Source organism: Equus quagga, chromosome 10 (assembly GCF_021613505.1).
Source record: "Equus quagga isolate Etosha38 chromosome 10, UCLA_HA_Equagga_1.0, whole genome shotgun sequence".
In the NCBI taxonomy this organism is placed as follows: Eukaryota; Metazoa; Chordata; class Mammalia; order Perissodactyla; family Equidae; genus Equus; species Equus quagga.
The window spans coordinates 87,334,633-87,352,079 of NC_060276.1; the positions used below are offsets into that span (position 1 = coordinate 87,334,633).

The window sequence follows — 17,447 nt, forward strand, 5'->3', positions numbered from 1 at the left end:
CTGCCGTTGGTAGGTAGCCTGACTTGGTTCTTCACTATTATAGTTCCATCATTCATCCTCTTTGTATAAGTGCATCTGGGTGTGTGATGGGAAGGGGAGCAGGGGTTGGCACTGCTCTGCTGGTGGGGATCTGCAGAGGCAGGAGTCGGTCTGGGCTCAATGAGAGACTTAAAAACAAGGAAGTTAATAATAGCATAGGAAACCTACCATAGACTGAATGTTTATGTCTCCCCAAAATTCATGTGTTGAAATCCTAACCCTCAGTGTGATGGTATTACGAGGTGGGGCTTTGGGGAGGTGATTATGTCATGACAGCAGAGCCCTCATGAATGAGATCAGTGCCCTTATAAAGGAGACTCCAGAGAGCTTCCTGTCTCTTCTTCCGTGTGAGGACACAGCAAGAAGATGACCATCTGTGAACCAGGAAGCAGACACTCATCAGACACCAAATCTGTTGGCCCCTTGATCTTGGACTTCCCGGCTTCCAGAACTGTGCGAAATAAATGTCTGTTGTTTATAAGCCACCTAGTGTACGGTATTTTGTAATAGCAGCCCAAATGGACTAAGATAAAACCTAAGTACAAACGATCATTTTAGAAATCAGGACACTGTGTGTCAAATAAATAACAAGTTCAAGGTCAAACAACTGAGATGATAGCAAACAATTATTGTGAACTTTCTATGTGCCAGCAATCTATGCCAACAGGTCCTAGGCGTGCAAAGATTATAATTACAACAGTAGCAGCTGAAGTAACAATAACAACAACATTTACTGAGAACTTACAACATGGCAGCCACTGTTCAAATTGACTTACATAGATCAACTCACTTCATCTTCCCAGTGCATCTATTTGGTAGGTATTGTCATTCCATCTTACACATGAGTAAACTAAGGCACAGAGGAGTTAAGCAACTTAACACAGCTAGTGAGAGGCAGAGCCATGACTTGACCCAGATAGGCAGGCTCTAGAGCCCATGCTCTTGCATCTTAGAGCCCAAGAGGTAACACAGAATGGTAAATGCATGGAACTGGTGCAGTGGAGTTAGTGGCAGGTGGAAGTTGAATGGAGAGCTTTAGAACACTGAGAAGGCCACCCAACCAAGCTGTTTATGGTAATCTGGGCATACTTCCTGGAGGAAGATGATGAGGCCAAGAGATATTGAGTTACAAAGGCCCAGGGAGATTAAGAAACTCACTTTCTCTGTGTTAGTCAGCTTGGGAGAGGCAGAGATGGAATCAGGATACACATGTCTTTTGTGGAGAATAATCCCATGGATTAATCCACAGGTTTCTACTGAGTACTATGTGCTGAACTCTGATAGAGGCATAAGTAGGGGTTTTAAAAATCAGCATGCAAATTGTATCTTGTGGCATGTAAATTACATCTCAATAAAGGCGTTTTTTTTTTTTTTTAAAAAGCTAGAATACTCCTAGCAGCCGGAAGTTGCTTCTAAATACCATTCTTTTGATAAAAGGAGTGAAGACTCCTTGGAGAAATGGCAGATCCTGTGGCTGGGGCAGTGACAATAGAAGATGAGCCTGGTTTCTAGTGCCAGAAATGAAGGAAGCGCTCAAGAAACAAAAGGACGGGAGCATGCCCAAAGGACACAGAAGCCAACCTGAAGGAGCTCCCAATGGCCACAGGTGGAACAATTTAAGCAGCAAAATAAATAATTAGTATTGGATTATGACACAAAGTATAAAGTAAATATATATGACTCTATACTGATATAGATAAACAACTGAATAAGTAACAGGGGGAGAAAAGGCAAATCTTCCTTAAAGAAGAAGTTAAAAGTTTTATGTAGATACTCTCCTTCCAGGAAGTAGAGTTTAATTCCTCCCATCTACTCTTGAAGGTGGACTGAATTTAGTGGCTCTCTTCCAAAGAACAGAGCGTGGAAAGAGAAAAATAGTAACCTTCCAGTGTAGAAAGCTGGCAGATACCACCTTAACCAAGGGATCAAGGTTAACATCACCAACGATAAGTTATGTGGCTATCACATGCCCTCTGAGGTGATGTGATGAAAACGGCACTTCACCTCTGTTGTATTCTTCCCCAAAACTCACAACCCCCATCTGAAAAAAAAAAATCCAGACAGATCCAAATTGAGGGACATTCTACAAAATACCTGACCAATATTGTTCAAAACTGTCAAGGTCATGAAAAACGAGGAAAGACTGAGCAACTGTCACAGATCAGAGGAGACCAGGGAGACTTGATGACTAGATGTAATGTGGTATCCTGCATGGGATCCTGGAACAGAAAAAGTACATTAGTCAACATAATGCCCGAAGTTTTGTAGATAGTGATGTACCAGTCTCCTGGTTTTGATAAATGTACCACGATAATGTATGATGCTGACATTAGGGAAAATTAGTTGAGAGGTATATGGACATTTTCTGTACTATCTCTGCAAACTTATCTGTCAATCTATTATTCTAAAATCAAAACTGTATTTAAAGCATAAAAGTCCACAAGCACTGGTCAGGACATGGAACAAGTAGGACTCTCATACGTTGCTGGTGATAATGTGAAGTGGTACAACCTCTTTGGGAAAATGTTTAACTTAAAAAGTTAAACATACACCCACCATACAGCTCTGCTATTCCACTCCTAGTCATTTACCCAAGAGAAAGGAAAATATATGTACACAAAAAGACTTGCCCAGGAGCATTCATAGCAGCTTTATTCACAGTAGATCGAAAATGGAAATAGTCATCAACAGGGGAATGGATAAAAAAACCATGGTACAGGGGCTGGCCCCGTGGCCGAGTGGTTAAGTCCGCGTGGTCCGCTGCAGGCGGCCCAGTGTTTCGTTGGTTCGAATCCTGGGCGCGGACATGGCACTGCTCATCAAACCACGCTGAGGCGGCGTCCCATGTGCCACAACTAGAAGGACCCACAACGAAGAATACACAACTATGTACTGGGGGGACTTTGGGGAGAAAAAGGAAAAAAATAAAATCTTAAAAAAAAACAAAACCATGGTACATCCATATGATGGACTACTACTCAGCAATAAAAAGGAACGAACTCTAACAGGGACGAACCTCAAGAACATCATGCTGAGAAAAATAAGCCAGATAAAAGTGTACATACTGTATGATTCCATTTTTTAAAAAAATTCTAGAACAGGCAAAACCAATCTATAGTGACAGAAAACTGATCAGTGGTTGTCTGGGGCTAGAAAGGGGGCAGGGCCAACAGGCACATGAAAAGGTACTCAACATCACTAATCATCAGGGAATTGCAAATCAAAACCACAATGAGATGTCACCTCACACCTGTTAGAATGGCTATGATCAGAAAGACAAGAAATCACAAGTGTTAACAAGGATGAGGAAAAAAGGGAACACTTCTGCACTGTTGGGGGAATGTAAATTGGTGTAGCCATCGTAGAAAATAGTATGGAGGTTCCTCAAAAAATTAAAAATAGAACTACGATATGATCCCACCTCTGGGTATACATCCAAAAGAAATGAAAACACTAATTTGAAAAGATATCTGCACCCTCATGTTCATTGCAGCATTATTTACAATAACCAAGACATGGAAACAACCTAAGTGTCTATCAATGGATGAATGGATAAAGAAGATGTGGTATATATATACAATGGGATATTATTCAGCCATGAGAAAGGAAATTCTGCCATTTGCGACAACATGGATGGACCTTCAGGGCATCATTCTAAGTGAAATAAATCAGAGAAAGACAAATACCGTATGATCTCACTTATATGTGGAACCTAAAAACAAACAAAGCAAACTCCAAAATGTACAAACTTCCAGTTATAAGATAAGAAGTACTGGGGATGTAATGTACAACATGATCATTATAGATAACACTGCTGTATGGTATATTTGAAAGTTGCTAAGAGAGTAAATCTAAAGGTTCTCATCACATGGAAAAAACCATTAAAACTCTTTTTTGTATCGTATGAGATCATGGATGTTAACTAAATTTATTGTGGTAATCATTTTACAATATATATCAGTCAAGTCATTATGCTATATACCTTAAACTTATACAATGCTCTGGGTCAATTATATCTCCATAAAACTGAAAAAAAAATAAGAGATGTAAAAACAACCTGGAAGTAACACTTGTGTGAGCACAAATTAAAGTTACTATTTCATTGTGTATAACCACCAAAAAAAAGGAAAGAAAAAAAGAAAGTAGGGGCAGGGATTGACTGAGAAAGGGGCAAGAGAGAATTTTCTAGGGTGATGGGAATGTTTTATATCTTGGTTGTGCTGGTGGTTACATGGGTGCATACATGTGCCAAAATTCCCTAAATCATACATTTAAGAATGGTTACATTATATGTAAATTACACCTTAATAAAGTTAACTAAGAAGTGTGATGGTTAATTTTATGTGTCAACTTGGCTAGGCTACAATACCCAGATATTTGGTGGAAGGCTATTCTAGATGTTTCTGTGAAGGTATTTTTTAGATGAGATTAACACTTAAATCAATAGAGTTTGAGTAAAACAGGTTACCTACATAGTGTGGGTGGACCTCATCCAATCAGCTGAAGGCTTTAATAGAAAAAGACTGAGGTCTCCCAAGGAAGAGGGAATTCTGTCAGCAGACCACCTCCTTTGAACTTGCACTGCAACTTTTCTCTGGCTCTTCAGCCTGCCAGTCTACCCTGCAGATTTTGGACTCGCCAAGCCTCCATGATTGTGTGACCCAATTCCTTAAAATAAATCTCCCTCCCCGACCACCGCTCCATGTACGTATATGTATATATAGAGAGAGTGAGAGTGAGAGAGACACCCAAAGTGGTTTTTGTGCATGTCCCTTAACTGCCGTCAACTAGTCAAGCCTCCCAGAGATGACTTAGAGGCTGCTTATTATTAATCCTTGGAGAGATGTGTTCCCTTTATCTCTGTGTCAAGGTGTCCCTGCCCTACCAGGAGAACCAGGTAGTATAAACATGTCCTGAGGAGAGGTATGAAGTTGTCTCTTCTTTCTGCTTTGACCTTATTGATCTCTGGGAACTCCTGTGTTGACCTAGCACATCGGATTTCTTGGGCGAGCTTTCTGGGCCCAATTTTGTGGCTTTTTCTACAGATGGTTGCATTCTTACAATTGGTGTTTCATCCCCTTCTAACTTGTATAATATTTATAGTCGTAATTTTCTGACCCTCCAGGCACACAGGGTCTCCTGACTCTGAGATATTTGCAAGCACCTTGACAAATGAGATTACTTTAGGTAACCCCACTTCTGTACTGGTGTTTAAATTTTACATGGTAAGGGCCCCAATTTCAGACAGAAACCTTTTTATTGTGTTTGTTGTGGCAGCCAACTTATTTAAGTAACAGAGACTGATGTTGGAAATCTCTATACTAAAAAGTTAAGTAGGGTTCTGAGGACACAAGGAACTAAAATACTTGAGTATATATCACGTATTGATAACTGACGTGATTTTGCTTGAAGACATTTACCTACTTGGCAGATTTGACTACTTTTACATCGTAAATGTTTCCTTTTAAAAATATTTTGTGTCTCACAGGCCAAATCATACCCCTTCAGGGGCCCATTCCCACCTGCGTGGAATCCAATTGCCTACCTAGACCATAACAACCTTTGGAGGACAATGGATGACATGGGACGAGAGGTAAAGCTTCCTAAAGCTTCTTTCACTACATTTGTGTTTTTCATAATAAGTTTAGTCCTTCAAAGAAAGAGGGGGCAACTTATCACCAATGGCTAGTACATTGTCTAACACATAGTAACTCTCAGTAAAGATTTGTGAAATGAATGAAGAAACTTGTTTCTAACCTTTAAAAGAATGAGATGTTCACCAGACTGCTATTTGTATACCACTGATGAAGGGGAGAAGATCATACATCACTCGGCCTTCCTGGGATGATGTTTCTAATTTAGAAAATCCTCAGGACATAGCAAAATAAGAGTTCTGGGTGTTTGAGTCGCTGCCATGCTTAAACCTGCAGCCCACGAGTAAACACGCAGAGAGCTTGACCTGAAACTCCAATTTAGATGTGATTTGGTGCAGATGTCTGAATGTTCTCTCAATTAGAAACTTAATAATCAATATTTGGAAACAGCCCAAATACAACATAGCCTCCATTTATTGTGCAGGAAGTGTCATCATAAATGTGGATTGAGTGTTATAGATCTATAATAGGAAAGCTACACAGACAACATTGGCTGTGGAGTAAAAGTCACTATTGGGGGAATTTGGAAAACTTGCATTTTCCTTCTTTAAGTTACAGTGTCTAACACTGTCGAAATAGTTATTTAAAATGGAAAATTAGATTTGTTTTTCCCCTCTGAATCCTCATCTGAATGTAGATTCCCAGTGATGCCCCATGGAAAGCACCCCTTGCAGAGGAGTGGGACTACATGACGATGAAGGAGCTGCTGGACAAGATCTGCTGGACTGAGTAAGACTCACCATTAGGCACAGACATTTATTGTGATCGTCTTTCAGGTTTGCTTGGCAATGCCATTCAATAGGTATGGGGCTAGTAGCTGCTTTGTGTCTAAAACCATGCCATTTGGCCAGGTGGAATGTTGAAAACTATTGGAACTGGGTCCTACTTTAAAAATGTCTGTGCATCAAACCCACTTCTTTGGAATAGTTTTGCATCACAGAGGTGGTATTACCCCAAAAAGTCCTCAAAACAGACCAGAATGTGCTGCCTCCTTTACTTAGAGTAGCTTAAAGACCACCAGCCTAGAGATCTCGTTTATAGGGTTGTCGATATAGGAATACTTTTGTACTCTTACTGGTGGTCAAGTGTAGAGATGGTGAGTTAGCAAATGCATTTGAGACATCTTATGGGATGGGTACAACTCTTCAAGAATTTGAAGAGGAACTTCTAGAGAAGTTGTCTGGATAATTCACAACTGTAGAGGAAACATGTATGACTGGACTGACTGCTCCTCTTTAATGAAAAAAACATGTAGCATTGAAAGCAAGTACTCATGAATCAAGCATTAAATTCTGGCTGACAGAGCTGGGAACTATGTATAAATTGTGGAGGCTATATAGACAGACAACATGGAGAGGCCACACTGCTCTTGGACAGCAGGGAAAAAGGAAAGGATTGCAAAGGTTCTAGTCCAAGCACATGGTGAATTTGTGGTAAATAAAGTAAGAGAAAGGGAAGCCAAGTTCAAGGAAACTGTCCTCTCATGCAAAACAGCATTAGTTGGAAATACGTTTGGCTCTGGGGTTGATGTCTTCATTCTTTCATTCTCTAGGTATTGGGGAGGGAAACTGGAGCACTGACAACTAAAAGTAAAAATGAGTTTTTAGGGATATCTGAATCTAAGATATGGAAATAATCAAAAGACATAAAATTTACTTCTTTTTTTTGGTGAAGAAGATTGGCCCTGAGTGACCATCTGTTGCCAATCTTCCTTTTTTTGCTTGAGGAAGATTACCCCTGAGCTAACGTCTGTGCCAATCTTCCTCTATTTTGTATGTGGGACGCCACCACAGCATGGCTTGATAAGCAGTGTGTAGGTCTGTGCCTGGGATCCGAACCTGCAAACCCCAGGCTGCTGAAGCAAAACGTGGGAACTTAATCACTACGCCACTGTGCCAACCCCAAAATTTACTTACTTCTTGATATTTAAATTCAACTTAGAATTTAGCTTAAAGAAGGAGAAAGAAAAGAAGAGAGGGAGAAAGGCATACAGAGAGGGAGAGAGGGAGGAAGATTCTTATTTTTAAAAGCATTATTTTTAAAAGAAAAATTGAAATGCCCAATAATAGAAGATTGATTAAATTAATTATGGGACATCTGAAGAATGGAATACTCTATAGTCTTTTAAAATCATGTTGTAGAAGAATATTTAATGGCTTGAAAAATATCATAATATTAAACACATAGAAAAGCATGTTCGAGGAGCATACTCATAGAGTATGCATAGTGTGATATGTGATCTCATTTCTAAAAAGGAAACTGTATATGCACTGCAAAAGAAATAGACATCCAACAAAATGTTTTTTAACACTTAATATTACAATGCAAACATATCATTAAAAATGCTTCATCAAGGGGCTGGCCCCGTGGCCGAGTGGTTAAGTTCGCGCGCTCCACTGCAGGTGGCCCAGTGTTTCGTTGGTTCGAATCCTGGGCGCGGACATGGCACTGCTCATCAAACCACGCTGAGGCAGCGTCCCACATGCTACAACTAGAAGGACCCACAACGAAGAATATACAACTATGTACTGGGGGGCTTTGGGGAGAAAAAGGAAAAAAATAAAATCTTTAAAAAAAATGCTTCATCAAACACCATATTTCATGGTGGGAGAATGTTCCATGGGAAGTGAATACCATAATTTATTTATCTGTTAGCATCCTGTTGGACATTTGGGTTGCTTCCAGTTTTTCATAATTATTACATAATGCTTTGTGATAAACATTTTTGTGTTTCTCCTATGTCTTTAACCTTTGAAAGCAACCGATTATGGAATAGTAAAATCCTGTTATTACCATGAAATCAATGCCTATTATATCCTTTTAAACACCTATCTATTGCTATTTACCACTTTTTTTGAGAATGTAGTTCGCAATGTAACTTATTTTGACTGTAATAAAATCTCAGTGTTTACTTTTAAATTTGTTACATTAAATTTTCAAAATACAGTGAGTATTTAATCATCTGGATTTGTTTTATAACTTCTGTTATGAAAAGCTTTTAATAAATTCAGTTAGGTCTTTTCTCCCCAGAGAGCTTTGAAGCTCCTTGAAGATGGGACTAATTATATTCCTTTGGGATCATAGAGATCTGACTTTTTATATCATAGTCCTTGGCTTAGTCTCCCCTTAGTGAATATTCTAGATTATTGGCTGACAAAATAAAGCATTCTGAGATACTAGGAATATATGAATACAAGGTAATGGTCTAACTTTTCCCAAGCAAGATATACATGATATCATTTCCTAGCTTTAAAAGAAGTAAACCCCGGAATATCCAACCTGTTCAAACTAAGCACAATCATGCATTCAAAGACTAATGCTGATCATTCTTTTAGTTCTTCTCATTTATAAAGTGCTTTTCAGAAGCACAAATTAAATTTACAACGTGGTCACAGCTATGTAAATACACTTTTTAAAACCTATAATTAGAAGAAAATGCACTAAAATGAGACTAGCGATTATCTTTTGGGGGACAGAAATATGGAAGATGCTCATTCTCTTACCTCTTTATTTTATGAATTTTTCCAACTTTTATAGAGCTTTTATATATTTTTCATGTAGAAAAATATAATAGCATTTATCTTTTAAAAATCAACAGGGGAAAGAACACGAAAATATTATTGCACTAGCTTCCTTGACCTTCCATCCCTCAGATATTGTTCTTCTCATTTCTTTTCTCACTAAAGCTCCCAGAGTAAATCAAATAAAGGATTACAAATGGCCTGGCCCTCCACAGAGAATTACTTTTAGATCTCCCTCCATTTCAAACCAGGATTATTTTTTCTCCACCAAATTGGCAACAATAATAACTAGAATTGCAGCAATATTTTTATGTTTCATTTTGGCTGTCTAGCTGGGCCAATGTTAAGTTTTAGTTACTTATTACTCCGTTTTACCTTATGCTGCCCTAATTCACCTATAAAATAAGGAACAAAAGAAACAGGACATCAGGAAATAGCAAAGGATGTTTTCACTTTGAAGTAATATTTTAAACCATTGTCTGGATATTTGCTTTAGATAGCTACTGCAAACTGCCTCTGCGAAGAAAGCACGAGTCAGCAATTTCCATCCCTTCGGTTATCAAGAGGAATCTTATAAAACGAAATCACTTCAACATATATATTACACTATTTGCAGACTAAATGACGGGGACTGTCACAAAAGTGCTGTCAGGTTGTTATGGCTGCAAACATTGTTAGTAACTGAAATGTGTGTTAGATGTGATTCTACAAACTTTCAGAGTCAAGGTACACAAGAGTAGAGAGGTGCCCTTTGGTGAGTATTTGCACTTTCAAGATCGTCAGTTAATTATAAAGCATTTTGAGGTATTAAAAGCATGAGGTTAGAATCAGGTATGATCTGGTTTGAAGTTGTACCATTTACTGAGGGGTATACTACATATTACTAACCTCTCTAAGATCCAGTTTCTGGGCTTGTGAGCTGGGGAAAAACAATAACTATTTTATAGAGTTCTTATGACAATCCAATAAGACAATAGATTTAAAAACCATGAAGTGTGGAAGACTTCCATAAATGGAAGAGAGTATTATTTATTCCACCCATTGTCAGAACTACCAGGTGACAAATTCTGTCTCAGATATAACAAGATTAATAACATGCAAACTTTATGTCAAAGTGAAAAGGGGTATTTGTCCTTGTTAAAGATATCCCAGAGTACACATTATTACTGGTGAATTTTAGGGTGTGTTAGGTTTAATTGAGTCGTTGGAATTGCATGAGATCATTCACTTTCTGGTGTGCCTCCAGATAGGAAATAACTTCTCACGATTTGCTTGCCAACCCCAAGCAAAAGTTAAGCTATCTGTGTTCTATTAATTGCTTTCCCCCTCATCCATCCTTTGAGCTTGTCTTCTATTTGGTAGTAAAATAAGTGAATAGATAACTATGACTGTGTGGTACAGCAACTAGCATATCCTTTGTGGACTGTGGATAATTTAAAAATAATATTTAATTGATATTTCTCATCAACCATTCATTCAGTCAGTCATCCAACAAGTAATTATTAAGTGCTTACTATGTGCCAGTCACTATTTTATTAAAAGGGGACACTATAGTGAACAAGAAAGTCAAGATCCCTGTTCTCGTTGGTTGATATTCTAGTGTGCAATAGAGACAGCAATAAAAAATAATGATAATCAAGATAATATAAGAAAGTGAAAAGACTTATAAAGATATTATACTGTGGTAAAATGACAAGAATGTCAGGGTGCTGGGAATGTGGAAACTGGTGCACACTTTCATAGATGTTTAAGAGTTCACCTTTCTGAGGAGACATTAGAATAAGTAGAGAGGGCACAGGATGAGATAGAAAAGGTAGGCATGGGCTAGATCACTCAGGGCTTTGGAGGCCATGGTAAAAGATCTGGATCTTATTCTGGTTTTGATAGGATGCCACTGGAAGGTTTTAAGCAGGGGAAGGATGTGACTTGATTTACACTAGAGAAAGAGCACCATGGAGGGGAGGTGTGGTGAATAGATACCAGGTGAGGATGAGTAGAGGCAGAGAGGCTGGTCTGGAGGAAATAATTGCAATGCTCCAGGCAAGAGATGATGCTAAATTGGTTGTGATGAAGGTGGAGTGATGTGGTAAGAGACAACAGGAGTTCCTGATGGGTTGGATGGGGAGAGAGTGATGGAAAGAGAGAAATTAAGGCTGATTTCTAGAGTGTTGGCCTTGGCAGTTGGGTGAACGGTGATGCCTTTTACTGAGATGGAGATCACTGGAAGAGTAGCAGGTGTGTGGGGAGAAATCATGACAGCACAGAATATGGAATACAAGCTGATTCTGAGTAAGGTATTCTGGTTATGGGGACAATAAACCTCATATTCCCCAAATCTCTGATGTCATGTTTTATAATATTGGATTCTACTGACAGTTTTCTGTGACCTGCCAAATTGCACTAAACTTAGCCAAGTAAATTTATTGCTTGAATAATTTCCAGAGAATGAAGAAGATGCTCTCCTGCATTTGCCAATTTTACTCTTGTTTCTTTCTGAGCAGATCTGCAAAGCAGCTTGCTACTCTCTTTGTGAATCTGTGTGTCACTGCAGAGACCCATGAGGTCTCCGCTCTCTGGTTCCTGTGGTATGTGAAGCAGTGTGGGGGCACAACCAGGATCATCTCGACAACCAATGGAGGGCAGGTACCCATCTATCCCCCGGCCATTTCAACAGAAAGCCACCACTGCCTAAATGAAAGATTGGCATCATCTTTCAAGCATGAACAGATGAAGCAGGAGGCAGGCTTGTGGCTTTTAGAGCTTTACCATGGCAGCTCAAGGTGGCTCGTGTAAGTGACAGTCTCTTGTTAGGTACCCAGTGTGAGAACTCAGCAGCCAATGTAATTTTAAGATTAGGCTTGTCTCTTTTTATGTACTTTTTGCAGTATTCCACTTGGATATACATCCAATTATTATTTGGTAAGATCGTAGGAGACCATCTGACAAACATAACTTGAGCACTTCTTGGAAAGCTCAACAAGGAAAGTCAGAAATGCATTTTCAATTTAAAACATACACAGTACATAGAATAAATTTATTCATTCATTCATTGCCTATTTCCTGAGCATTGTATAAGGCATTGTGCTAGGCACAGTAGGAAGTGGATTAGAGTTCTTACATCATCTGCTTGGTAGTCGTTTTCCTTTTCTTCCCTTCCTCTTCCTCCCTGCTTCTCCTCCTCATTCTCCTCCTTCTTCCCCTCCTCCTCCCTTTCTTCCTCTTCTTCTTCTCCTTTTCCTTCTTCTTCCTAGGCCTATTTGAAATAGTGTTTTAAAAAATTAACTGAACTGAAAATTAAGGAGGAGGCAGTCAGATTGACTGTGTGCATAACCATGCAGAACATTTGGAAGTTTTAGCAGGGCTCAGGACAGGTGGGTGCAATGAGGTGAAATGACCTCGGTGGCCACAGAAGCAGCAGGCACCTGACCCAGGATGAGGTGGGCAGCCTGCAGCAGGGAGTAGGCTGACTTGGGGGTGGGTGGGCCAGGGAGGTTCTGAGCCTGAGTGACAGGGAAGAGGAAAACAGGCTCCAATATGCTCAGGCAAGCAGTGGCCCAGCGGTAGGTAGGGCTCCATCAGACCCAGCAACCCAACAAAAGGATGCAGATAGGGCATGGAGCAGGGGTAGTGGCCACGCAGGTGGGACAAGGGGGTAAGGCTGAGGATGTCCAGCTGAGGTTGGAGCCTGGGAATCCGTAAGAGCATAGCTTGGAAGGGGACTGTTAGAAAACCTGCAATTTTGTCAAAAGCCAGCAATCACTAGTTAGAAGACAATGATGAAAGACACTATTCACAACAGCAAAATGAGATTTTATACATCTCATGTAAAGATATGCAAAGAAAACTTGTAGCTTAATGGTTTATTCCCATTCTTATATTTCATGCCCACCTCTTGAGTCCTTTTTTCTTTCTAGGAGAGGAAATTTCTAGGTGGTTCTGGTCAAGTGAGCGAGCGGATAATGGACCTCCTCGGGGACCGGGTGAAGCTGGAGAGGCCTGTGACACACATTGACCAGACAGGAGAACATGTCCTTGTGGAGACCCTGAACCATGAAGTGTATGAGGTGACCAAGAGCCTTAAACTAAGGGGCTCATGCCTACCTTTTCTATCTCATCCTGTGCCCTCTCTACTTATTCTAATGTCTCCTCAGAAAGATGAACTCTTAAATAACCAAAGCTTAAGTAAAGCCAAGAAGGTGCCAGACTTCACAATCTCTTTGTCAAAATGGAAAAGCTACCTCTATCTGAAAGAATGGAGAAGAGAACAAGAATATTTGGGGTTGGGGAGGATTTATAAAGATATATATTATCAACCCTCTGTATTGGGCTCCTACATAATTAGAAAACCAAAGAAAATATTGATTTGATAAATATCAAGTGCCTCCTATGATTTGGGAGTGTAGCAGTGAATGAGACAGATAAAATTATCTGCCCTCGTGTGGCTTACATTCTAGTGAAGGAGAAAGGCCACGATCAAATATAGAGTTGAAATATAAAGTATGCTAGATAGTGATAAGTGCTGTGGAAAAAATCAAGCAGGGAAGGGAGAGAGGGTGTGTCAGAAGGTGGGGTGGGAGGATTGGTCATGCAATTTTAAATAAGGTCGTCAGGGAAAGCCTCACTTGAAAAGGTAATATTTAAGCACAGAACCAAAAGAGATGAGGGATTGAGCCATGTGGCTCTCTTGGGTAAGAGTGTTATAGGTAGACAGAACAGCCAGTGCAAAGGCCCTGAGGTAGGAGCAAGCCTGGCATGATGAAGCAACAGCAAGGTGGACAAAATGGCAGAAGTAAGAGGGGTGAGGGGAAGAGTAACAGGAGATGAGATCAGAGATGTAACAAGGGTCCGTTTCATGTATAGCCTTGGAGATGACTGAGGAATTTGGCTTTGACTCTAAGTGTGATGGGAAGGCATTGGAGGTTTTGAACTAGGGAACAATAAGGGCTTATTTTGGTTTTAACAAGATCCTTCCAGCTTCTCTGTTAAGAAGAGACTAAAGGCTGGGACAAGGATAAAATGAGGGAGAAACATTAGGAAAAAAAGCAAAAACAACCCACCAACAATGTTTAACCATGTTGTTTTTCTTCCAGGCTAAGTATGTGATTAGCGCTGTTCCTCCTATTCTGGGCATGAAGATTCATTTCAAACCCCCTCTCCCAATGATGAGAAACCAGCTGATCACTCGTGTGCCTTTGGGTTCAGTAATCAAGTGCATGGTTTATTATAAAGAGCCCTTCTGGAGGAAAAAAGGTGAGTACTTTCCTTAAATGAAGACCTTGGGGAGAAGGTCCAAGAACCTGGGTGCAAAGACGCGCATTTGCATGTAACTATTTTTATTAGAATGCTGGACATAAAACATTAGACCAAGTTCTAAGTACAGTTCTGTCAAATAAAATATATTGGCGCAAACTCATGGAAACAACTTCCCTTGGAATATGATCAACTCTTTTTATAATTCAATATAAAGTTTAATCTTCCCACAAAAATAGATTATTAACATTTTCTAATACAGTTTTTTAAAGTATGAGTTTATAGAACCATTCACAAAGTGGGGATTCTGAAAATTTCCAATTTCTCCTTCATGTCGAGATTCTACTATTCTGAGTTAAATTCACTTATTCTTTCCTATGTATTCAACAAGTGTGTTACTGTACTGGGTAGAACATTGTGGGGATGCCTACTGAAGTGCTAGATTCTGCAATGCTGGAAATCTAGAGTTGCTGTGTCCAGTACGGCAGCTACTAGCCACGTGTGGGTATTGAACACTTGAAATGTAGCTGGTGAGACTGCCGAACCAAAATTTTCAGTTTTATTTCATTTTAATTGCTTGAAATTCAAATGTAAAAAATCACCTGCGGCTCACAGCTACTGTATTGGCCAGCACCATGCTGGAGTCTTATCACATTTACTCTCATCACATCTACTTTTCTTCCAAGAGGAGGCTACTTGAGAACAGTTGGTAGCTGGGACTGAGGGCAAAGGGAAGGATGGACTGAATGAGGAACTAAACCACAGGAAGAAGCTTGCGCTGGAGGCAAAGAGGGAGTTTCACGGTTTTACCTTCGGGGCGTTCTTCCTCTGCCTACCCTTTCTCAGCCATATCGCAGCCTCCTGATTCTCCACCTTTGCAGGAAATCCTATTTAGGACTATTATTGGATTGGTGCATCAGTTGAACAAGTAATCTACCTTTTGCAAAGGACGGTGCAGTGACGTATGGTGAAGAGCCTGCTGGGGCCAAGCTGCTTCCTCTCATGACCCAGGTCACTCATTTTAGATAGCTGGCTTGTGGCAAGTAGATAAGGTTTAGGACCATGGAATAAGGATTTTTCTCTTAAGGATTTTGAATGCCTTTATTTGTGGAGAGAATCTGTAACTTTCCATTCATGTCTGCAAACCTTTGTCTTAGGCCTGCTATGCCCTAGGCAAGTTCATGGTAGGTATTAGTATCAAAAAGAAAACCCAAGTTCTCTACCCTCAAGAAGAGGCTTGGCCTGACTAGGCCTTTGTTGGTAATGAGACTTGACTAGCAGTTTAACAAATGATTGTAGACATGAGAGCGTCACCAAAACATGTTCAGTTTCTTTTGAGTTATTGTAGTAATGTATTTCTTCAACTGACCACTGTCGAGCGCCGGTTGTATGACAGGTGCCATGATGGGCAATGGGAATTCAAAGGCGTGTTTCCTTGCCCAGAAAATCCAGACTCGGGAGGAAGACAGTCATGTAAACTGATAATTGCATGACAACGTGTTGAGTTCAGTGTTGGCATTACCTAGGCGATTATAGAAACACAGAGGAGGGCTCCAAAACTCACACCCAATATGATTCCTGTTAAATTGTTAAGTGATTGAATAACAATTTTTTTTTATAATTTAGTGTTTAGATTACCTAGTTTATCTTTTTTTTTTTTTCCTGGGAAAAATTCGCCCTGAGCTAACATCTGTTGCCAATCTTCCTCTCTCTCTCTTTTTTTTTTTTGACTCCCCAAAGCCTCACTACATAGTTGTGTATTCTACTTGTAAGTCCTTCTGGTTTTTCATGTGAGCCGCTGCCTCAGCATGGCTCCTGACAGACGAGTGGTGTGGTTCCTCAACCAGGAACCGAACCTGGGCTGCAGAAGTGGAGCACACCAAACTTTAACCACTAGGCCATCAGGGCTGGCTCTCAGTAACAGTTTTCTGAAGGATTCTATGAGGGAATGAAAGCTGAGGAAGTCCACTCTCACAACAGGGTCTTTGCGTCAGACTATCAACGCCACTGCTGAAGACGCTGTAATTAACAAGTAACGCAAAAGCTCAGGGAATATGAGCTAATGAGACAAAAGGGAGTGAATGTCGCAGCTTCAAGCAGCCTACCACAATGAGTAGCACATATGGGCACTCAGCAATCAATTGCTCAAGATTTTTGTTTGTTTCTTTGCTTTGTTTTGTTTTATAAGTGTGCTATGGTTTGGGTTATTAAGGAGAAGGGAACATTTTGCATTTTGATACAGGCCAGTTCTTGACTACTTGTAGATTGATTATCCTGGGACATGCTTCCCAGTCCCTTGGTGTGTAACATCTTTGTGGATTTGCAATGAGGAGACCTCTCTTCTCTGCTGACCTTCCACCAAGTCGTCCTGAGTCCAGCCGCCCTGACCATCAGTGCCCCACCCTCCTGGCATCCCTGTGGGAGCCATCACAACCACCTCAACACTTGCTCCCCTCCCCACTAATGTGGAGAGAGCACACTGTTACCAACACCTTGAATCCTTTCAGTCTTCCTTGCTTTTGCTCATCTTTACCATTTACACTTTCCCTTAAATCTAATTTGTATCAATTTATGTTTAAAATGACAGAAGCAATACCTGCTTTAAAAAATTACAGAAGTAAACTTGTTCACTATAAAACTTTCAAAAAATGAAAGCATATGAAAAATATTTCCCTCATATTGCTCCTCCCTTTAGGGAACCACTGTTGAAAATTTAAGTTCTTTTATCCTTAGAGATTTATTGTATGCAGAGGTAATACCTTAAATATATGTGTACATATATATTGCCATATATATATACTTTAAATATATATTAAAGAATATGTACAGCACTTATATGCAAATATAATTTTAAATAAATGTTATATATTTTCCCAAAACCATTATTTTTTAAAAACGTGATACATATTATGCTGAAATTTGCTTTTTCCTGTTAATAGTATGCCATAGGCATTTCTCCACATCATTGCATTTAAATCTATCT

At 39.8% G+C, this 17,447-nt stretch overlaps 1 protein-coding gene across 1 annotated transcript in view; it reads left to right on the plus strand.

Moving 5' to 3' along the window:
* MAOB (monoamine oxidase B) overlaps positions 1-17,447 on the plus strand; it is a 118,918-nt gene that overhangs the window by 85,207 nt on the left and 16,264 nt on the right. The window contains exons 4-8 of the mRNA XM_046674183.1: positions 5,528-5,632; positions 6,331-6,422; positions 11,716-11,857; positions 13,129-13,278; positions 14,305-14,464. Of these exons, the coding sequence (XP_046530139.1) occupies positions 5,528-5,632; positions 6,331-6,422; positions 11,716-11,857; positions 13,129-13,278; positions 14,305-14,464 (649 nt within the window). The remainder of the gene's footprint in view (positions 1-5,527; positions 5,633-6,330; positions 6,423-11,715; positions 11,858-13,128; positions 13,279-14,304; positions 14,465-17,447) is intronic.